At 39.6% G+C, this 24,447-nt stretch overlaps 1 protein-coding gene across 12 annotated transcripts in view; it reads right to left on the bottom strand.

Moving 5' to 3' along the window:
- Window positions 1-749: 749 nt before the first annotated feature.
- The window catches only part of SAP130 (Sin3A associated protein 130), an 83,298-nt gene continuing 59,600 nt past the window's right edge, over window positions 750-24,447 (bottom strand). For 7 of the 12 annotated variants that reach the window (XM_078070633.1, XM_036085353.2, XM_036085352.2 and 4 more), the window contains 6 exons: window positions 21,896-22,254; window positions 19,134-19,382; window positions 18,825-18,950; window positions 3,415-3,518; window positions 2,183-2,296; window positions 750-1,697 (listed from right to left, as the gene is read on the bottom strand). In XM_078070633.1, coding sequence (XP_077926759.1) covers window positions 1,539-1,697; window positions 2,183-2,296; window positions 3,415-3,518; window positions 18,825-18,950; window positions 19,134-19,382; window positions 21,896-22,254 — 1,111 coding nt within the window. In that variant the 3' untranslated portion in view covers window positions 750-1,538. Of the gene's footprint in view, window positions 1,698-2,182; window positions 2,444-2,841; window positions 2,921-3,414; window positions 3,519-8,258; window positions 8,403-18,824; window positions 18,951-19,133; window positions 19,383-21,895; window positions 22,255-24,447 lie in introns of those variants that run through there. The other 5 variants (XR_013447062.1, XR_013447063.1, XR_013447064.1 and 2 more) reach the window with 5 other exon arrangements.

The following is a 24,447-nucleotide window of genomic DNA, read 5'->3' as shown; positions in this document are numbered from 1 at the left end:
AAAGGAATGTTCTTCTAACACAGTCTAGCAAACTATACTGGTGTCTAGCAAACAACCAATAATACCTTTTAAAGTTGGTTCCATGAAGCAGCGGTGATTATTCTGAGGACTTCTTAGCCCAGGCTACACAGGCCTATGTGGCCTAAGCAGAAGCCTGCTTTGCCTCTTCTCCAGTGCTATTCCAGATGAGAGCTTACCATTTCAACTGGAGGAAGCCTGTTGCAGGTGAGGCAGAGCGTTGGTCCCAAAGACCTGGTCAGAACTGGCACAGACTCCCTGTCTTAAATCTGTTCAGGTCAGGGCAAAGAGGAGAGCTCCAGGCCCACGCTGGCAACGCAGGTCCTCAGGAAAGAGAACATCCAGCTAGAAGGGAGAGAGATGCTTGCTTGTATTCAAAGGAAGCAAGCCTAACTACTATACCATTCAGGCGGCTCAGAGGAAGCAAGAGCAACCTTGTGAAGAAAATCCACCTTCCATGCCAGTTCCATCCCAACTCCTAATTATTCTATAATTTGACAAATTTATACCTGCAATGGGACAAAATATAGTCTTGTATTTAAGATAACCAAGAGCCAACAGACTTTACCATGGTGACATCTTCAAAATACCAGAATAGGTGGAACCCATTTATGTGGAGTAAAACTTTAGCAGAGTAGACTCTCAACATTGTGTAAGAAATTACAGTGGGACACACACTCACGTGGTGATCAGCATGGCACTGACTTACTTTATAAAAAGATGCAAACTGCTCATGTACAAAAACCTCTTTGAGTCCTTTATTAACATTTGGAGATGTGCGGTACATACAATTAACAGCATCACACCAGCTACAGAAGTACAAATAACCGAGAACGTACTTCAGAACAAGGATCTCAGAGCAACTTCAGATGTTGCCTGCTCTGAACCTCCACAAAAACCCAACTCTGACACACGCGGGACAGACACTATAACAATTTCACTTTGAAATGGTTCTTTAAAAAAAGGACAAGAATTAATAGTTCAAACCCTTTAGAGTGTGAGATGTGGCAAGTCTCTTGGTGCCATGGCACTGCTGTAAAAGGCCGGCTCAGGCATCTGAAGGTCAGACAGAGTAAGACCCGGCTGGGATGAGGGGAAGAGGTTTGATTTTCAGTGTAGAGCGATAACAGATGGTCCAAGTGGATACTTTCAGTCCAGGCTCAGTATGGGTCCTGCAGGACTCCACCAGATAAATACAGTTTATAAACCAGAAGGCTGAAAACTGCCAGCCGTTCATTTGTGTCACTGATTCTAACTGGCAGACACTGATGCATCAGGAGTCATTTATGACACAGCAAGTTTAAGAGGGATATGCCTGAAAGAGAGAATGGAGTTCACTGCGTCAGAATAGCTCTGATCCATTTGTGCCACTGGGTACCATGGGTCCCTCTGCTTTCTTGTGTGAATTAAGGAACACTTCCTTTATTTCAATGTTCCACTTTGAAAATAACCAAAACCCTCCCCCCACCCCACCATCATTCTTCATAAATTCTGTTTCCAAAGTCCTGATTCTTCTGGGTCTAGACTTTTTCCTTTCGCTTCAATTTTGACACCTTCTTGACAGTCCCGTTCTTGTTTAGAAGCTTCAGGACACGGTCTTTATGATCTAAAACCTTAAGCATGGAGTCTCTGGCCTCACTGATCTGGTCCATCACAAGTTTACACCGCTGCATATTTCCCTGCAACAGAAGACATCATCAACAATCAGTAATCGGGAAACCACCAGGCTTTCAAATAACTTTTCACCTATGGACAGGCCATTTTGAGGCTTCCACATAGAAAAAATGTTTTAGTCTTTCTTGGTAATGCACGCTAAAGTAAATAGGTTTTTCTTTTTTTAAGATTTATTAATTTATTTGAAAGAGAGCGTGTGCGAGTGGGGGTGGGGTGGGGTGGTAGGAGGAGCAGAGGGGGAGGGAGAGAGTCTTAAGCAGACTTCCTGCCGAGCACGGAGCCCAACGTGGGGATTGATCCCATGACCCGTGAGACTGTGACCTGAACTGAAACCAAGAATTGGACGCTCAACCAATGAGCCACCCATGCGCCCCAAAGAGTAGGTTTTTACTACAGATATTAGTGAAAGAGGGAGGGAAATGGGAGAAGTAAGACTGTCTAGTGACAACCCCATAAACTGGATGATCAGAGGGAAAGGGCTATGTCAAACCTGTATCAGTTCATTTATTCGGTGTAGATCATCATCAGTTGCTGCTTTTTTCTTTGGGATAATCCCTTCCTGTAGGTTGGTGAGTCTTTCATAAACATCATGTTCTAGATTTGTCTGCAACACACAAGAGGATGGGCATCATGGCCTCAGAGATACTTTTCCTTGGTAACCTCAGGCAAATGCACCCACCTTGAATCACTTCTGTAAACTGGGATGAGAGCTGTTTGGGTGATAGAATCCTTTCTCCCGAGGACTAGGGCACTAATGTACAGCAAGGGAAATTGATCAACAACGATTAATAGGACAATCTGTCATAATTTAGGGCCCATCTTCAAGGATAACTTTTAAATACTGCCCTGAATTCACAACTGCTCTAAAAAAAGTCTAAAGGTTTCACAGAAACATGCTTTTCTAAATAACAAAAAGTAGCCATGGAACTACTTTTTTTTTTAAGATACTCATAATAGACATTGTTCTTCAGATCACAGCTACTCCAAAGATGGGAAAACTTCATGAGGTTGTTGTTTTGATTGCCCCCCGCCCCTTCACCTCCTTGGTGAAGGAAGGATTCCCGCCCTAGGGTTATGGAGACGGACAAGTAACACCCGCCAACACTGGACACAGGAGATCAATAGCAGTTTACTAGTCAATATACTCACAGCCCAGGGGAGGAGGACACCACACACCACGCAGGGCCACGCAGGGGCTGCACTCAGGAACAGAGTGAACAAGCAGGGGCTGTAGGAGGCAGGCTTTGTAGTATCGAGAGGGAGAGGTGTTCCCTGGTTACCATGGGGATTGTGACAGCTTATTTGAACAATATTGCAAACTGGCAGGGAACTAAAGCCCACTGATCAGGAAGAAGTGGGAGTTGAGCCTGGTCCCTCTGATAAGGAGCGTTGTGGGGAGCAAGGACTTACAGTTAGGCCATTTGAAGCTGTTTCAGATTCACAGCAACACAAAATATGGAACCTTAACTGTAGGTCTTATACACAGTTGTTCAGTGTATTTTGGTTCTTGGTACCAGACTAAGATATGTTCGAATTATATCTTTGGGATAAATATAGTAATTACAATATTATATCATATATTATACATAAAAATTCTGCATGACCCATGCTAATTGGGAATGCTTCAGAATTACTCAAAAGGAAACACTCTATGAACTCAGATGCCTCCAGCATCTGTTCCTCTCTTCAGCAGGACGTAACAACTACTAGAACTCTACCCACCAGCTGTAGCAACTGAGCAGCACAGAGGTGAACTTTCCAGCCTTGAGCACGACAGGATACCCCTTTCTGGTTAGCTATTTCCTGCAGCATAGCTTTCTTCTCTTCTGGAACCATAAAAAAATAAAAATAAAAAGTATATTTCAATTTTTATAAAGTTAAAATAATTTGGGTTCAAGCTACCGATGCACTACTATTTTATCAAGAATTTCTTTACTTAGGGGCGCCTGGGTGGCTCAGTTGGTTAAGCGACTGCCTTCGGCTCAGGTCATGATCCTGGAGTCCCTGGATCGAGTCCCGCATCGGGCTCCCTGCTCGGCGGGGGGTCTGCTTCTCCCTCTGACCCTCCTCCCTCTCATGTGCTCTCTCTCATTCTCTCTCTCTCAAATAAATAAATAAAATCTAAAAAAAAAAAAAAAAATAGAGCCCGCTTTTTTAAAAAAAAAAAAAAAAAAAAAAGAATTTCTTTACTTAAATATCTTTAAATAATTAGGAACAGAGGTCACAACATGAATAAAAGTTTCTCCTTTTGTTCACCCCAAAAGAATGCTGTAAAGACGTACTCTGCTAATCTAGTGAGTTTGAAAGAGAGCGAATTAATATTCTAATCTCTTAAAGGAAGGGAAATGGTCTCTGGTGGTCTGGAGCCTTGCTCATGTGTGATGTTTGCAAGCATGTGGAGAATTGGGCATGAAGTTTTAGAAGCTTTTTGGTGTTATCTAGATCTTGGAGAAATGAAAGGAATCAAATTTGAATAGCATTTCACATTTGGATAGAAAAGTCCAGCAACCAGAAGTGTAGTAAAATAAATATGAAACGTATCATTTGGATTGGGGAGAGGGAAAGTAGGATTGAAGGGTACTTGTCAAAGGTGAGTTGAGCTGTGTATCTGAGGTTTTAACTACTGTTTAACTACAACTTAAAATGTATTTATAGGGGCACCTTGGTGGCTCAGTCAGTTAAACGTCTCCCTTTGGCTAAGGTCATGATCCCAGGGTCCTGGGATTGAGCCCCGCGTTGGGCTCCCTGCTCCTCGGGAAGTCTGCTGCTCCCTCTGCTTGTGCTCTCTAATAAATAAATAAAATCTTAAAAAAATGTATTTATACATTAATTAAAAATTTAAATAATAAAGATTATTTAAAAATATTTTTAAAATTTTACTTTATTTAAAAATTTATTCTTGAAAAGACTATATATTTGTCAAAACGCACAGAATGTAGAACACCAAGACTGAGCACTAATGTAAGTGATGAACTTTGGGTGATAATGATGTGTTGGTGTAGGTTCATCAAATGTACCAAATGTACCACTGTGGTGGGGTGTTGATAGCTGTGCATGTGTGGGGATTGGGGGTACATGCGAAATCCCTGTACCTTCTATTCAATTTTGTTGTGAAACTAAAACTGCTCTAAGAAGTTCATCAATTAAAAAAAAACCCAACCCCTTCTAGTAGGCAAATATTAGCGTGCATATGATTTAAAGATAACTTCTGAGGTAATTGGAAATTCACATACAGTTAGCTGTAGGAAAGAACACAGAGATCCTAAGTACCCCCCCTTTTTTAAAAAGATTTTATTTATTCATTCGAGACACAGAGATACAGAGAGAGAGCACGAACAGGGGGAGAGGCAGAAGGAGAAGCAGGCTCCCTGCTGAGTCAGAAGCCGGACGTGGGGCTCAATCCCAGGACCCTGGGATCATGACCTGAGCCGAAGGCAGATGCTTAACCATCTGAGCCACCCAGGTGCCCCAATCCTAAGTACTCTTTACCTGACTTCCGCCAATGGCAGCATCTTGTAAAACTACAGTACAATACCACAACCATGATGATGATGCAGTCTGACTATTCAGATTTCACCAGTTTCAGATGTACTTGTGCATTTCATTTTAAACATTTGAAAAAACGTTTTAGTTTGACATAACGATAGATTCAGAAGATGTTGCAAAGATGGTATAAGGATATATCTGATAAGAGACTAACAAATGAAAAATTCCTATAGCTCAATAATAAAAAGAAACCAATTAAAAAGGGCAAAGGATCTGAACAGATATTTCTCCAAAAAAGATATACAAATGGCCAATAAGTATGTTCCAGTTTCTGCCTATTCCAAAAAAAGTTTCTATGACCAGCTGTGTACAGATTTTTGTGGGGACACAGGTTTTGATTTTTCTGGGATAAATGCCCAGGAGTATAACTGTTAGGTCATATGGTAAGTGTATGTTCTGGTTTTTTATGAAACTGCCAAACTGTTTTCCAGAGCAGCTAGCTCAGCAAAGTACGAGAGACAACTGACCTGTGGCATGACAGCGCTCTGCTAACCTGCTCTCCAGTGAAACTGGTGAAAATTTTAAAAATAACTATTTAGACCTATGGAAAGGCTCCTAAGGGGAAATAGAAAATCTATTCATGCAATATCTATTCAAGCAAATCTGTGGTAAGAACAGTGAGTCCAGGGCGCCTGGGTGGCTCAGTCGTTAAGCGTCTGCCTTCGGCTCAGGTCATGATCCCAGGGTCCTGGGATCAAGTCCCACATCGGGCTCCCTGCTCAGCGGGAAGCCTGCTTCTCCCTTTCCCACTCTCCCTGCTTGTGTTCCCTCTCTCGCTGTTAAAAAATAAATAAAATCTTTAAAAAAAAAAAAAAAAAAAAAAAGAACAGTGAGTCCATGGTATCTGAACCAAGACCACTCCCTCTTTTCCTCTCCCAGCTCAGTGAGGTGGATCTCCACGCAGACTGCTGCAGCCCAGAACATGGCGTTCCCTCTCCTCCAGCTGCCAAGTGGAAGGCTATCTTCCCAGGAGGAGCAAGTCATCAGCATTTCCCATCCTGCTCCCCCCTACTCAGGCTAAGTCCTAGGTGAGTACAACTGAGATGCAGGGGCTCTCTTCTGTTCGATCCCTAGTCTAGAATGGAGACTGTACCTTAGGGCAAGGTGTGCGGAGAACACTGTGAAACTTTGTGAAGTGGTGGTTTTATGCTAGGAGAGGCAAGCCAAGAGGACCCCATGCTGCTCACTCCTCTTCCCCTCCACTTGATGCTCACATCCTAGAGTAGGGTGTTACTTAGAGAGAAGGCTGCCATTGTCCTCACCCCACCTCCAGAGGCTAGCTCAGAGATTCTGCCTGGGGGAGAAACAGCCCATATAACAGGTAGCTTCTAATCCTTTCCTAAAGGAACTGACTCCATTTGCCACAGACTATGAAGCTGAAACCTAAAGGTGCTCCTAAGGAACAGTGGAGGTTGTAGTGAAAGGCAATTGGGAGATTTGCAGATCAAATGAAGATACAGCCGGGCGCCTGGGTGGCTCAGTTGGTTAAGCGACTGCCTTCGGCTCAGGTCATGATCCTGGAGTCCCCGGATCGAGTCCCGCATCGGGCTCCCTGCTCAGCGGGGAGTCTGCTTCTCCCTCTGACCCTCCCCCCTCTCATGTGCTCTCTCTCTTTCTCTCTCTCAAATAAATAAATAAAATCTTTAAAAAAAAAAAAAAGAAGATACAGCCTAGACTGTGGGCTGACTAGTTTGTAGGAGAGAACAAAGAGTATGATGGCTGAGAGGAGTCCTCTTGGGGGCAGAACAAATATCAAACAATGACTTCAGTAACTACTCTGAAAGGAGCTATGATTTGACTGGAATAGTTTGCAGAGGAATGTAATTTGTGTTCCAGAGCACATTCCGGTACTGTGTTCTGGTACAGCAAACAGCACGCAATTAGCAGGGCTAATTAGCTGGGTGTGGTCAGGAAAAGAGCGGGTGAGAGCTCTCCCAGTGCCACAGTCATCCCAGGATGACTGCCGGCATACCTGGAGCTATGCCTCCCTAAGGAACAACATCAAAGGCTCAACACTCCTGGTGGTGGTGGTGATGAGACTTCACTAAAATAATCTAACCAGTCACTACACAAATAAACAAGCAAATAACAATAACAAGCCTGGGGTGGGGTGTGGAAAGACTAGTATCCAGAGTTATCTAGAATGTCTAGTTTCCAACAAAAAATTATGAGGCATGCAAAGAAATAAAGAAGTGTGACCCATACATGGGGGGAAGAAAGCAGGCAACAGAAAGAGCAACCAGATGTCAAATTTACCAGAAAAAGATTTCAAAGCAGCCATTATAAAGAAATACACTGAATGGAAGGGATGTAGGAGTGAAGAAGGAAGGTATGATGATCATGTCAAGTTAAGTAGAGAAATCAATAAAGAGACAGAAATTATAAAAAGAAAGGAACCAAATGGAAATTCTGGAGTTAAAAAGTAAAATAAAATACTTATAAAAAATTCACTTAGAGGAACACAACAGTAGACGGGAACTGGTACAAAAGAGAATTAGTCAAGTTGAAGACAGACTGATAGAGATTATGCAGGCTGAAGAACAGAGTAAAAAGAATGAGAAAAATAAGCAGGGCCTCAGAGAAATGTGAGACACTATTAAAAGCCTCAACACACAGGTAATGGGAGTACCAGAAGAAGAGAGAAAGAAATACTCAAAGAAAAAACATGGCTATGTCCCCAATTTACTGAAAAACAATAACCCAAATATCCAAGAAAGTCCAGGAACTCCAAGTATGAGAAATGCAACCATCTCAGAGAATCAACAGTTGACTTTTAAGGAGAAATGAGGGAGGCCAGAAGGCAGTGTGACTACAGGTTCAAAGTGCTTAAAGGAATGTACAAGAAATCTAGTTTCTCTGCATCCTCACCAGCATTTAGCATTATCAGTATTTTTGTTTCAGCTGTTTTGATAGGTGTGTAGTGACACCTCAATTTCAATTTCTTTAATGGCTAGTGATGTTGAACATTTTCTAAAAAATAAATTTTATGGTCCAGGACCCAACGAAAATAAATACAGTACATTTTACTTGTTATGTCTCCTCCGACAACTCTTGGCTTGATGGTTTCTCAGATGGTCCTTGCTTCTGATGACCTTGACAGTTTTGAAGACTACTGGTCAAGTAATTTTGCAGGCTGCCATTCTATTTGGATTTGCCTGATGTTTCTCTCAGGATTAGAGTGTAGTTATGAGAGGAGACACAGAGGGAAAGTGCCAAAGTGGGTATATACTATTTTTTAAAAAAATTCCAGTGTACATATTAGTTTCAGGTGTATGATATAGTGATTCAACAACTCTATACATTACTCAGTGCTCATCATAACAAGTGCACTCTTAATCTTGTTCACCTATTTCACCTCTGGCCCCCACCCACCTCCCCTCTGGTAACTATCAGTTTCATCAGTTCATTCTCTAACTATAGTTAAGAGTCTATTTCTTGGTTTGTCCCCCTTTTTTCCTTGTTTTTATAACTCCACATGAGTGAAATCATATGGTATTTGTCTTTCTCTGACTTATTTCACTTAGCGTTATACCCTCTAGATCCATCCAGGTTGTTGCAAATGGCAAGACTTTCATTCATTTTTATGGCTGAGTAATATTCCCTTGTGTATATATATCACATCTTCTTTATCCATTCACCTGCCAATGGACCCTTGCGTTGCTTCCATAGTTTGGCTATTGTAAATAACACTGAAATAAACAAAGGGGTGCATACAGCTTCTCAAATTAGTGTTTTCAAATTCTTTGGGTAAATACCCAGTCGTGGAATTACTAGATCATATGGTCATTCCATTTTTAATATTTTAAGGAGCCTCCATACTGTTTTTCACAATGGCTGCACCAGTTTGCATTTCTATCAATAGTGTGTGAGAGTTCTTTTTTCTTCACATCCTTGCCAACACCTGTCGTTTCTTGTGTTTTTGATTTCAGCCATTCTGACAGGTGTGAGGTGCTATCTCATTGTGGTTTTGGTTTGCATTTCCCTGAGGAGTGATGCTGAGCATTTTTTCATGTGTCTGTTGACCATCTGGATGTCTTCTTTTGAGAAATGCCTCTTCATGTCTTCTGCCCATTTTTAAATTGGATTTTGGGGTTTTCTGGTGTTGAGTTTGAGAAGTTCTTTTTTTTTTTTTTTTTTAAGATTTATTTATTTGACAGAAAGAGAGAGAGCACAAGTAGGCAGAGCAGGAGGGAGAGGGAGAAGCAGGCTCCCTGTTGAGCAGGGAGCCCGATGCGGAGCTCTATCCCAGGAACCTGGGATCATGACCTGAGCCAAAGGCAGATGCTTAACTGACTGAGCCTCCCAGGCGCCCAAGTTATGGAAGTTCTTTATGTATTTTGGATACTAACCCTTTATCAGACAGGTCATTTGCAAATATCTCCTACCGTTCAGTAGGCTTTTAGTTTTGTTGATTGTTTCCTTTGCTGTGCAGAAATTTTTATACTGATGAAGTCCCAATAGCTTATTTTTGCTTTTGTGTCCCTCGCCTTAGGAGACATAAATAGAAAAATGTGGCTGCAGCTGATGTCGGAGAAATTACCGCCTGTTCTCCTCTGGGATTTTTATGGTCTCAGGTCTCATATTTAGGTCCTTAATTCATTTTGAGTTTACTTTTGTGTATGGTCTAAGAATGTGGTCCAGTTTCGTTCTTTTGCATGTTGCTGTCCAGTTTTCCCAATACCATTTGTTGAAGGGACTTTTTCCCAATGCATATTCTTGCCTCCTTTTGTCAAAGATTAAGTGACCATATAATCGTGTTTATGTATGGGCTCTCTATTCTGTTCCAATGATCTGTGTCTGTTTTTGTGACAGTACCATACCGTTTTGATTACTACAGTTTTGTACTGTATCTTGAAATTTGGAATTGTGACATTGTGACACCTCTAGTTTTTCTTTTTCAAGATTGCAATGGCTATTCAGGGTTATTTGTGGTTCTGAACAAATTTTAGGATTATTCATTCTAGTTGTGTGAAAAATGCTGTTGGCATTTTGAAAGGGATTACATGAAATCTGTAGATTGCCCTGGGTAGTAATGACATTTTAACAATATTTGTTCTTCCAATCCATGAGCACGTAGTATCTTTCCATTTGTGTCATATTCAATTTCTTTCATCAATATTTTATGGTTTTCAGAGCATAGGTCTTTCATCTCCTTGGTTAAGTTTATTCCTAGGTATCTTACTATTTTTGGTGTACTTGTAAAAGGGACTGTTTTCTTAATTTCTCTTTCTGCTATTTCATTAATAAGTATATAGAAACACAACAGATTTCTGTATATTGATTTTGTATCCTGCAACCTCACTGAATTGCATTCATTTATCAGTTCTAGTAGTTTTTAGTGGACTCTTTCAGGTTTTCTATATATAGTATCATATCATCTACAAATAGTGAAAGTTTTCCTTCTTCCTTCCCAATTTGGATGCCTTTTATTTCTTTTTCATGTCTGACTGCTGTGGCTAGGACTTCCAGTATTATGTTGAATAAAAGTGGTGAAAGTGGACATCCTTGTCTTATTCCTGATCTTTACGGAAAAGTTCCCAGTTTTTTACCATTGAGTATGATATTAGCTGTGGGTTTTTCAGATATGGCCTTTATTATACTGAGGTATGTTTCCTCCAAACCTATATTGTTTAAAGTTTTTTTTTATCATGAATGATGTTGTACTTTGTCAAATGTTTTTTCTGCACCTACTGAAATGATTGTATGGCTTTTTTCCTTTCTCTTGTTGATGTGATGTATTATGTTGATTGATTTGTGAATACTGAACCACCCTTGCATCCCAGGAATAAATCCCATTTGATTGTGGCAAATGATTTTTTTAAACATATTGTTGGATTGTTTGTTAATATTTCGTCAAGGATTTTTGCCTCTATGTTCATCAGAGATATTGGCCTGTAGTTCTTTTTTTGTGGTGTCTTTATCTTGTTTTAGTATCAGCGTAATGCTGGCCTCAGAATGAATTTGGAAGCTTTCCTTCCTCTTCTATTTTTGGAATAGTTTGAGAAGAATAGGTATGAACTCTTCTTTAAATTCACCTGTGGAGCTGTCTGGTCCTAGACTTTTGTTTGACGGAAGTTTTCTGATTACTGATTCAATTTCATTGCTGGTAATTGGTCTGCTCAAATTTTCTATTTCTTCCTGATTCAGTATTGGGAAGTTATGTTTCTAGGAATTTATCCATTTCTTCTAGGTTGTCCAATTTGTTGGCATATTTTTCATAATATTCTCTTGTATTCCTTTTTATTTCTGTGGTGTCAGTTGTTCTTTCTCCTGTTTCATTTCTGTTTGAGTCTTCTCTTTTTCTTTTGATGAGTCTGGTTAAAGGTTTATGAATTTTGTTGATGTTTTCAAAGAACAAGCTCCTCGTTTCATCGATTTGTTCTATTAAGTTTCTATCTCATTTCTTTTTTTTTTTTTTAAAGATTTATTTATTCATTTGAGAGAGAGAGAGAGAGAGCAAGCAAGAGCATGAGCAGGGGGGAGGGGCAGAGGGAGAAGCAGGTTCCGATGCGGGACTCGATCCTAGGACCCTGGGATCATGACCTGAGCTGAAGGCAGACGCTTAACTGACTGAGCCACCCAGGCACCCCTCTATCTCATTTATTTCTGCTCTAATCTTTATTTCCTTCCTTGTACTGGTTTGGGGTTTGTGTTAGGTTGTTTACTTCAGATTTTTCTTGCTTCTTGAGGTTGGCCTGTATTGTTACAAGCTTCCCTCTTAGAATACCTTTTGATGCATCCCAAAGATTTTGGGTCACTGTGTTTTTTCAGTTGTCTCCATGTATTTTTTGATTTCCTCTTTGATTTCTTGGTTGACCCATTCATTGTTTACTAGCATGTTATTGAATGTCCATGTATTTGTGTTTTTTCCAGATTTTTTCATGTGGTTGATTTCTAGTTTCATAGCACTGTAGTCAGAAAAGATGCATGGCTGTTTTCCCGTAGCCAATTGAGCAGTTCTATTAATGACAAGACTAGTTATAAGGACAAAGTTTCCATGTTTCTTTTTCTTATAAAATTGGAACCATCAGCTGGTGGCCTCTTAGGGAGCAAAACCAGGATACCTAGCTATTATGTAATGTGTCTAGAAGGTGACATGAACAAAAATCAGAAGCACAGCCACTTGCATTTTATGAACCATTCATATGACAAATATCATATTTTGCTATAACTTTTGACTAAATTGAAGAAAAGATGGATTTAATGAGACAAATGAAAAGTTATTTCACATACACGTTAGAACATTATACGCTGTTATGCTTTGGTGCTTATTCTCTAGCACTTGGTCCTCATAGTAGATTCAGGTATATTTTTAAAAGTCTGTAACCTTTTCCTAACAATGGTCTTAATAAATATTGTTCTTGATAAAAAAAAAAATAAGAAAAAATGCATGGTATGACTTCAATCTTTTTTAATTTATTAAGACTTGTTTTGTGACCTAACAGGTGATCTATTCTGGAGAATGTTCCATGTGCACTTGAAAAGAATGTGAATTCTGCTGTTTTGGGATAGAATGTTCTGAATATATCCGTTAGATACATTTGGTCCACTGTGTCATTCAAAGCCACTGTTTCCTTGTTGATTTTCTGTTTGGATGATTTATCCATTGATGTAAGTGGGGTATTAAAGTCCTCTACTATTATTGTATTACTATTGACTATTTCTTTTGTTTGTTATTAGCTGCTTTATGTATTTGCATGCTCCCATGTAGGGTGCATAAATATTTACAATTGTTACATCTTCTTGTTGGGTTGCTCCCTTTATGATTATATAGTGTCCTTCTTTGTCTCTTTGTTACAGTCTTAGTTTTAAAGTCTATTTTGTCTGATATAAATATTGCTACTCTGGCTTTCTTTTCACTTCCATTTGCATGATAAATGCCTTTCCATCCCTTCACCTTCCATCTACATGTGTCTTTAGGTTTGAAATGAGTCTCTTGTAGGCAGCATACAGATAGGTCTTGCTTTTTTTTTTTTTATAAAGATTTTGTTTATTTATTTGTCAGAGAGAGAGAGAGAGAGCGCGCACAAGCAGGGGGAGCAGCAGAGGGAGAGGGAGAAGCAGGCTTCTGGCTGAGCAAGGAGCCCGATGTGGGACTTGATCCCAGGACGCTGGGATCATGATCTGAGCCAAAGGCATATGCTTAACCAACTGAGCCACCCAGGCATCCCTAGGTTTTGCTTTTTTATCCATTCTGTTATCCTATGTCTTTTGGTTGGAATGTTTAGTCCATTTACATTCAAAGTAATTACTGATAGGTATCAATTTGCCATTTTGTTAGCTTATTTTTTTTCCCAGAGAGTGAAAGCATGCACACGAGGAGGGTGGTGGGAAAGGAGGGGCAGAGGAAGAGGAAGAATCGCACGAAGGCTTGATCTCATGACCCTGAGATCATGACCTGAGCCAAAATCAAGAGTTTCACACTCAGCCGACTGAGCCACCCAGGTACCCGCTGTTACTTGTTTTATGGTTGTTTTTGTGGTTTTTCTCTGTTCCTTTCTTCTCTTGCTCTCTTCTCTCATGGTTCGCTGGCTTTCTTTAGTGATATACTTGGATTACTTTCTCTTTATTTATTGCGTATCTATTACCAGTTCTTGATTTGTAGTTATTATCAGGTTTATATATAAAACACCTTACACACATAGCAGTATATACTGACAGTTGCTTAAGTTTGAACAGAAGGGTATACTATTAAACATGATCTTTCACTATTCATATTGACCTTGAACACCTGGCTGAGGTGGTGTTTTGTCAGGTATATCCATTATAAAGTTACTCCTTCACCCACCAAATTAAACTCTGTAAGAAAGTCTATGTGCAGACCACACTTAAGGCCTGGAAATTTCTATTCCCTTGAACATCTTGTGCATGTCATCCAAGTTATCCTCTTTGGTGAAATGTCTTTTCATGCCTTTTTGTCCATTTTCTAATTGGATTATTGTTTTTATTTACTGTTAAGTATTGAAAGTTCCTAATACATATATTCTAGATATGAGCCCTTTATGAGATATGTGGTTTGGTAATACTTTCTCCCAGTCTATAGTTTGTCTTTCCATCTTCCTAACAGGATCTTTCAGAGATAAAAAGTTTTTATTAAGTCCAGTTTATTTTCCTTTCCTTTTGTGGACAGTGTTTTTGGTGTCATGTCTAGGAACTGTTCACCATGCCCTAGGTCGTGAAGACTTTATCTTAGGTTTTCTTCTAAAAGTTTAGTAGTTTTACATTTCATATTTAAATCTATTATCTGTTTTAAAGATTTTATTATTTATTTGACAGAGAGAGATAGCGAGAGCAGGAACACAAGCAGGGGGGGAGTGGGAGAGAGAGAAGCAGGCTTCCCGCCAAGCAGGGAACCCGATGTGGGGCTCGATCCCGGGACCCTGGGATCATGACCTGAGCTGAAGGCAGACGCTTAACGACTGAGCCACCCAGGCACCCCTCTATTATCCATTTTAAGTTAACTTCTGTATAAGGTGTGAGGATTAAGTTAGGGTCTTTGGCTCTCTTTTTTTTAAACTTATGGATATCCAGCACCATTTGTTGAAAATAAGACTCTCCTTCCTCCACTGAATTTTTTTTTCATTGGGTCAAAAATCAGTTGAGCATATTTGTCTGGGTCTATTTCTGCATTTTCCATTCCACTCCAGTCATTTATATGTAAATCCCTCTGCAAATACCACCCTGTTTAAACTACTGTAGATAAACTATGCTTTAATATCAGAAAAAATGATTTCTCTTGTTTTTCAAGGTTATTTTAACTATTCTACTTTCTATATAAAGTTTAGAATAAGATTTACTATGTCTACAAAAACCTTTCTGTGAGTCTGGTAGAACTGTATTAAACCTATTGATCAATCTAGGGAAAACTTACATCTTTATGTTGAGTTTCAAATCCTTGAACATTGCATGTCTCTTCATTTATTCAGATCTCTTTTATCAGCATTTTGTAGTTTATAGCAAACACATCCTGTAATGTTTTGCTAGATTTATACCTAAATAGGTCATTTCTGGAGGATCAACTGCAAATGCCATTATGTTTTCAGTATCAGTTTGCACAAGTTCATCCCAAATATCTAAAATTAAAATTGATTTTTGTGTGCTGACATTGTATCCTGTGACCTTGCTGAACTCATTTATTAGTTCCAGGAGTTTTTTTTTTTTTTTTTTTTTGTGGAATCCTGGAGATTTGTATGTAGACAGTGATGTCATCTGCAAATAGAGACAGTTTTATTTATTCCTTCCCAACCCATATAGTCCTTTATCTCTTTCTTGACTTAACGTGGTGTCTAGAACTTCCAGTACTAACGCTGAGTAAGAGTAGTGAGAGAGAGATCAGAGGACAGCCTAGTCTTTTGGCTAATCTCAGGTAGAAAGCATTCGGTCTTTCACTGTTAAGTATAATGTTAGTTGTAGGTGTGCTGCAGACTTTTTATCAAGTTAAGGAAGTCTTCTTTCCCTGTTTTTGAGAGATTATGAAAAAGTATTGAATTTTGTCAAATAATTTTTCTGCATCAGTTGATATGATTATGTTTATTTTTCTTCTTTAGCTTTTGCTATGGGTTGAACTGTGTCCCCTCAAAAGACATGCTGAAGTCCTAACCCTTGTACCTATAGAGGTGACCTTATTTGGGAAAAGGGCCTTTGCAAATGTAATCGAGTCAAGAAGAAGTCATACTGAATTAGAGGAGGCCCTAAATGAATGACAGATGTCCTTGTAAAGAGACAGAGAAAGAGATGAGACACAGAAAAGAACGCTATCTGAAGATAGAGGCAGAAACTGGAATGATGTAGTGACAAGACAAATAATACTAAGGATTGCTGGCAACCAGCAGAAGCTAAAATGAGGCAAGGAAGGATTCTCTTCTACAGCCCTCAGAGAGCGCATGATTCTGCTAACACCTTGATTTTGGATGTCTAGCCTCCGGAACTCTGAGAGAATAAATGTGTAATTTTAGACCATTGAGTTTGTGGTACTCTGTTATGGCAGCCCTAGGAAATTAATACAGCTTGTTAATAATGGTGAATCACTGATTTTCAAATGGTGACCCAGCCTTGCATAACTGGCACAAACCCCACTCAATCAAGGTATAAAATGCTATTTATATGTTGCTGTATTTAATTTACTAACATTTTGTTAAAAGATTTTTGCATCTATATTCATGAAGAATACTGATAATTAGTTTTCTATATTTGTACTCTCCTTGTCTGATTTTTGTGTCAGGAAAATACTGGCTTCATAAAATTAATATGGAAATGCTTCCTCCTATATTTTAGAAGAGATTATAGAAACTGGTGTTGATTCCTCTTTAAAAGTTTAGTGGAATTTCCCAGTTAAAGTATCTGAAAATAGAGATTTCTGTTTGGAAGCTTCAAAACTATGGGTACAACTTATTCATTGGTTATGACTAACCAGATTGTCTATTTGCTTCTGGTTGAGTTTTGGCAGTTTGTGTGTTCAAGGAATTTTTCTGTTATCTTTCTCTTACTGGTTTTTAGTTTGATTCCATTCTGGTCAATGAAGATACCCTGTATGATTTCAATTCTTTTAAATTTGTTGAAGTTTATATTTTATGATCCAGGATATGATTTATCTTTGTTTTGTAGGCACCTGATACAACGTGTATTCTGCTGCTGTTGGGAGTGTATTAAAGGTCTGTTAGATGTGGTGGTGTGTAGTCCTTGCTGATTTTTTGTCAAGTAGTTTTACTAGTTGCTGAGAGCAGGGTGTTGAAGTTCTAACTACCACTGCTCATTTGCCTACTTCTCCTTTTAGCTGTCCTATTCTTGCTTCATATATTCTGAAGCTCTTCATTTCTGTTCAGTACTTTATTAGTATGTCCTTCTTTGTCTCTAGTAATTTTCTCTCCTCTGAAGTCTACCTGATTTGACATTAACACAGCCACTCTTGCTTTATTTTTGCATTCTATGTATCATTTCCATCCTGTTACTGTCAATCTACTTGTCACTGAATCTGAAGTGGGTTTCTTAAAGACAGAATGGAGCTGGATCATTTTGTGGATCCACTCTGCCAACTGGCGTTTTAATTGGTATGTTCAGACTATTTAAGGTAATTACTGATATGTAAAGCTAAGTCTGCCATATTATTATCTGCTTTCTGTTTATTTCCTGTATTTTTTGTTCTTCCGTTTCTCTTTTCTTTCCTTCTTATGAAATTACCTAACCAATTTTTACTATTCCATCTTGATTTATATGAACATGATTTTAAAGCTTGGGCAAAGCAGATCAATAAAGTTTAATAGTCGGGGCACTTGGGTGGCTCAGTCGTTAAACGTCTGCCTTCAGCTTAGGTCATGATCCCAGGGTCCTGGGATCCAGCCCTGCATCGGGCTCCCTGCTCCACGGGAAGCCTGCTTCTCCCTCTCCCTCCCCCTGCTTGTGTTCCCTCTCTCTCGCTGTGTCTCCCTCTGTCAAATAAATAAAATCTTTAACAAAAAAATAATAAAGTCTAATAGTCAAGAGCCTATTTGTATCAATACTTTCAGCTGTCATATTACCTTTCCTGAGATAGTTTTTGAAGAGTGAGTCCCAGAAAGCCGTAACAATCTTTCAGAATGGCTTAAAATGTTACCAGGCAATACTTTAAAACACTTTCCCGGTATGATATGGAATTCTTGTGATGTGAAGAGACGTTTAGTAGCCCATGTCCTTCTTCCATTAAAGGCCACCACTCCCTGACCTTTGGAAATCTAGCTTGTTTTCAGAGCTCAAGGTATTTCATGAGGAAGAACTGCTGCAAGGGCAGCCACCTTGGTACTTCCATTCAGAGACTAAATTGTCAGAACCCTCACTCCCCCTTGCAGACATTAGACAATGCCATCCAACTCTGAGTCATCTTGAGGCTTCAAGGAAACCCTCAGAGAAATTTCCAAGTAGAATTTATGCGAGGGAGTGGGGAATGTGACCAATTCTCTGAAAACTTACACTTCTCTGTGCAATTACATTTGAGATTAATGATGCTTAAAGCCTATCAGTAGAAATATTTGTAGATATTTGCAAAGGACGATCAGCTATTTTTACTATATGTGGGTTTATTAAAATGTAATTCTCTGGGGAGCCTGGGCTGCTCAGTCGTTAAGCGTCTGCCTTTGGCTCAGGTCATGATCCCAGGGTCCTGGGATCGAGCTCCGCATCAGGCTCCCTGCTGTGCAGGAAGCCTGCTTCTCCCTCTCCCACTTCCCTTGCTTGTGTTCCCTCTCTCGCTGTGTCTCTCTGTCAAATAAATAAATAAAATCTTAAAAAAAAAAAAATTTAATTCTCAAGCACAACAACAAAACCATTTACTGAGTGTTTGCCCTGGACTATTTCAAGAGCTTCACATATGTGAAACAAAAGGTCTTTTCGAAAATAAACTTCCTGGGGCTTACAATGTATGTACATCTGACATCCTCGGGACCAGTGTGGACTATGTCAAATAATAATCTAGCACAGCTCTTCCACAACTACCCTGGGTGCTAAAGAGGTCATCCTGTCACCACTTGGGTTTTTGGAAACTAGAAAATTATAATTCTAGCTTCCTATTCTACTGTGATTATAGTCAAATGAAAGACCAATTTCATGCAACTAACCTTTAACCCGGACATCACTGTACCGCTGAAAGTGGTGGTAAGCAGCCTTCCAGGGGTTCCGATAGTGACGGAGCAAAGTAATGGGAGGTCTTGGACGCACTGGGACATACCTCACACCTTCTTCATCTATTCAGAAGAAAAGAAAAGAAGATACTAAATAACTTATCATATATTGTCAAGAATCCTCCCAGTATAACTCCAAGAAGTGATCCCTAAGTGAAACCCAATTATGTAAACAGCCTCAGCGATAGACTCCTGACTTAAGTGGGAAAGCCTCACACGATAATAGCTAGCCCAAGTGACCATTACCAATATACTCCTTGGGTGGAGACTTGCGTTTCTCAGCCTTGACCAAAAGACTCTTGGCCGTGGACTTCTCATCATCAGTGCTGTTTGTCTCCATCATATCCCCTTCTTCTGTTGAAATCACGTGCTGTTGCTTTCGAGGCTTCTTCCTTGGGGAGGCACCAGGTGGTAGGTCACTTGTAGGCATGGACAGGTTGTTAGCCAGCAACGCAAGAGATGGAGACACAGTGCTGGTAGCCAGGGGAGGAACTGCTGTCATAGGAAAAAGAGTACATACATGTATGAGAATCCCAAAATAATGGAAAGCTTCACTTGATTTCCAACCAATGAGAATGGTTAAGAAGACAGAAAAGAGAACTACCACTTACTGAGTCTTCCTATGTGCCTGGCACTGTGCTAAGCACTCTACTTAGGGCAGAGGGTGCCAACTGCTTTCTAAGATACCACAACTTCACCATCCTTAGAATGAGGACCCTCACATTTGGAGATGGACACACTGCCATTCAGCTGAAAGACTCTATTTACCTGCCTCCTTTACAGATAGGTGCGGCCATATGAAAACGGAAGTGTGTTGTGGCACTTTTACTAAGTTACCTTAAAAGAAGGTGTGACCTTCTGTTCCTTGTCTTGTCACCCTGGAACTCAGATATGATAGCTAGAGTTCTAGCAGCTATCCTGAATCAAAAGCATGAGGGTCAAACTAGGGGTGGTAGGAGCCTGGATCCCTAATGATTTTATGAAGTCCACATCCCTGGACTGTCTACCTGAACTGTCTTTGCTATTCTGAGCATACTAGGCATGCTCCTGAGGCCTGGAATGTTCTTGTTCCAGATATCCTAATGACTAGCACTTCATCTTTTTTAATGTCTCTATTCAAAGATCACTTCCTCAGTGAGGCCCTCCCTTTAAAGCTCTTCTTAAAATCACAGCCCCAGCCCTAACTTTCCCTTATAGAGCCATACCTCACTTGATTGTGCTTCGCTTCACTGCACCTCGCAGATATTGCATTTTTCAAAAACTGGAGGTTCGTAGCCACCCTGTGTTAAACAAGTCTATCAGCACCATTTTCCCAATAGCATTTTCTCATTTCATGTCTCTGTATCACATTTTGGTAATTCTCTCACTATTTCACATTTTTTCATTATTATTATACTTGTTATGGTGGTTGTGATCAGTGATTATGACTCACTGAAAGCTCAGATGATGGTTAGCAATTTTTAGCAATAAACTTTTTTCAGTAAAGTATGTACATTGTTTTTAAAGACATAATGCTATTGTACACTCAGTGGACTGCAGTATTGTGTAAACATAACTTTTTTATGTACTGGGACATCAACAAATTCATTTGACTTGCTTTATTGTGATATTCACTTTATTGCAATACTTGCTTTATTGTGGTGATCTGGAAATGAACCCACAATCTCCCTGAGGTATACCTGTATTTTGTCACTGCTTTATTTGGCGGTTTCTCTCCCTTGGTAAAATGTAAGCTGCAAGATGATGGAGATGTACTTGTTTTGTATAAGGCTGTATCATCAATACCTGGCGTAGAGCCTACAGTTTAAGGTGTGATTACTGACAACTTCCTAGCACAGAGAGGTTAAGAGGCTATTGAAATCAAGAGAGAAGAACAGTAAAATTGAAAACATTTCATTTCCCCTCCTGGGTTATCCGTGGTGTCTTTCAACGAAGTGCTGAGGCTAAATATGGGTAAGATAGAAGAATATTTCAGGGCATAATGAATGAAAACAAACAGCAGGTTTAACAACTGCAGACACAGCACCACCACACCTCTTACTGAACAAACAGCACGGGGTATGGTAAGAGGGCAGTGCCGGCTAAAATGACTTGCCTTCCACTTTGGCCTTATCTGTATTTCATAAATTTTGTTCATTAAATGCTATTTTTGTAGTCAGGGGAAGGAACATTTCTCAATAAATTACTAACATATAAACAAACAAAAAGAAAACCTCCAAAGCGACCTGCATTTTACACACTGGAAGTTTAGAATTGAGGAGAGGAGGGAAAGAAAGCAGTGAGGAGTTTTACGATTTTACTAATCACATGTAAGTTTATGAAGTTTCAACAACATAAATCTTGCTTCACTGTGTAACAGGGCAACAAAACTTGGCAGGGAATAAATCGTAAATAATCAGCACTTAGCTATGATCTTATTTTGACCCTTTTTTCTATTTTTAATTTTTTTTATACTCTAAATGCTTATAATAAATACAGAAAAAAGTTCAAATAAACAACTTAACATTATACCACAAAGAACTAGAAAAAAAAGAAACTTAAATGAAATTTAGTAGAGGAAGGAAATAACAATGAAAAATCAGAAAGAGAGACCAGAATAAACAATAACGTAACACTGAAAGTAATAACCAGTTTTTCCAAAACGAAGCAAAACAGGGAATGCTTTAACTATATTAACTAAGAAAAAAAGAAGACTCAAAACCAAAATGAGAAATAGAAAACAATATAACCACAGAAGCTTTATTTAAGGATATTCTTGGGGAAATGTTAATCTCTTTTATGATTTTGGTAAGAAATAAAATTGATACTAAAAGGGCAGCAAAAATGGTTTTAGTTTCCAAAGGAGCCTAGCAGTCCCCTTCTTAAAATGAACGACATGCAAATTTACAACGGGCACTAAAGGGTCAGGCTTCACAACTGAGGGTCACGCAAGAGTCTGGCCCTCGAGGAGAGTCGGGTAAAGAGGAAGCAGCACGTGCCAATGAAGAGAACTCCATGAATGAACCTACCAGAGACCGGCCTCATGATGTCCATTGGTTCCACTTCCTCTTTAACTTTTATCTCAGGTACCGGAGGGCCCAACACAGAAGAGAGACTGCCAGCTACAGCAGCTGATGGCGGAGGGGCAGCCGCAATGGTAGTGACGGGGGGAGTGACGGGGACCGCTCCCGGAATGGTTGAGAGGGCGACAGCTGGCTGTGATGGGGGGCTTGTGGCTGCGATCATGGTTGGGATGGTCGGTGGAGGCTGCTGAGCCGTGGGAGGGACTGCAATGGTGGGCTGATCATTATTTTGACTGGACACAGTTTCCATGGACACAGTAACTGGAGTGGCCATCGATACGTGGATCTCTGACTTAGGCTTGGCACTGAAACACAAAAGCAAAGATAATGCAGCAAACATCTCAGAGGGCGGGTGTTTGTCCAGGTCTTTTTGTACAATGTGTAGCACAACTTAGACTCTACTACTTGATTCTAGAAGTTGAACTTTAAGGTAAGCTTTAAAGGAAATTTAAGTTTTAAAAATATCCCTTCCTTGTGCCACCCCCACCAAATTTTATAAGCAGTAATAAAATTAACTTAGAAAATAACATTTTAACGAATTCACTCAAAGTCACGTCATCAAAAGGCAACCAATTTTCACTGTGATAGTGTCTTTTTTTCTCCCAGAATTCCTTAATGCATATGTTGTCTTAGGAAATTTATTATTTTTTAAAATCACAATTGTATTTACACTCTGTAGTTTCTCGTAAACCTATTTCTTATAGAAGAGGAAACTCACATACATGGCAAAGACCAAAAGAAAATAAACTGAAAATAATTTTTCTCCACTTTACACACCCAGCCCTCTACCCAGAGGCATCGGTCTTACAACCTTCCAGTGTATTTTACCAGAATACTCTAGGTATCTAAAGTAGCTACAAATTTAATTTTAAAACTGTATATCTGGGGCACCTGGGTGGCTCAGTTGGTTAAGCGGCTACCTTCGGCTCAGGTCATGATCCCAGAGTCCTGGGATCGAGCCCCATGTCGGGCTCCCTGCTCAGTGGAGAGCCTGCTTCTCCCTCTCCCTCTGCCTGCCTCTCTGCCTAGTTGTGCTCTCTCGCTCTGTCAAATAAATAAATAAAATCTTTAAAAAAAAAACCCAAAAAACTGTATATCCTTTTTTTTTAGTTTTATTGGAAGTATTCACTCATGTCATTATAAATTATTCTTAAACCTTTTTTTCAGTAAAACATATATATGTATATATATGTATATATATGTATATATTTTTAAAGGTTTTATTTTTGTGGCACGTGGGTGGTTCAGTCAGTTAAGTGTCAGACTCTTGGTTCTGGCTCAAGTCATGATCTCATGGGTTGTGAGATTGAGCCCTGGTTCGGGAATCTGTGCTCAGTGGGGAGTCTGCTTTAAGATTCTCTCCCTCTGCCCCTCCCCCCACCTGCACACTGCACCCCCATGCGTGTGCATGCACTTTCTCTAATAAATCTTTTTTTTAATAAAGATTTTATTTATTTGAGAGAGAGAGAGTGTGCGCAAGAGCATGAGTGGGGGATGGGCCAGAGGGAGAAGCAGACTCCCACTGAGCAGGGAGCCTGCCGTGGGGTTCCATCCCAGGACCCTGAGATCATGACCTGAGCCAAAGGCAGCCGCCCAACTGACTGAGCCACCCAGGCACAGCCTCAAATAAATAAATCTTAAAAAAAAAAAAAATTTTATTTTTAAGTAGTTTCTATACCCAACGTGGGGCTTGAACTCATGACCCTGAGATCAAGAGTCACATGCTCTACTGCCAGGCAGGCACCCCAGTAAAATATTTCACTTAATAGCTGTAAAGGCTTACCTACTTATAGCACGGATTAGTAATCCTAAAAATTCAGGATAGGAAAAGCAATACAAAACAGTACCCCTCAAGTTCAAGGCCAAGAACAACTGGATTTCCATAGGCAAAAAATTCAACATCAAACCAAACCTCACACCACACACAAAAATGAATTCAACACAGGTCATAAATCTGAGTGTAAAATGTAGAACTATAAAAGTTTTATAAAAAATACAAAAAACCCGTAGGACTATGTAAAGAGATCTTAGACATGATACCAAAAGCACAATCTAAAAGAAAAAAAAATGATAAATTGGGTTTTATCAAATTAAAAACTTTTGCTTTGCTAAAGACAATTTCAAGAGGTTGAAAAGACAAGGCGCAGATTGAAAAAAAAAATTTGTGAACACATTGTTAGTTCCATTTATATGAGGTACCCAGAATAGCCAAATTCATTGAAAAAGAAAGTAGAATAGTAGCTCCCAGGGGCTGGGGGTAGGGAAAATGGGAGTGGTTGAATAATGGGTAGAGCTGCAGTTCTGCAAGATCAAAAAGATCTGGAGATGGTTGCACAGTAGTGAGAATATGCTTAACACCAATGAAATGTACACTTAAAGATGTTTAAGACAAACATACAAACCAAAACATATATATATGATAAAAGAATTATATTCACAACACATAAACAACTCTGTAAACTCAATACTAGAAAACATACAATCTCGTCAGAAAATGA

The sequence above is a fragment of the Halichoerus grypus genome, chromosome 4 (assembly GCF_964656455.1).
Source record: "Halichoerus grypus chromosome 4, mHalGry1.hap1.1, whole genome shotgun sequence".
NCBI lineage: Eukaryota > Metazoa > Chordata > Mammalia > Carnivora > Phocidae > Halichoerus > Halichoerus grypus.
The sequence above is the reverse complement of the archived record's forward strand: the minus strand, read 5'-3'. Positions and strand labels throughout refer to the sequence as shown.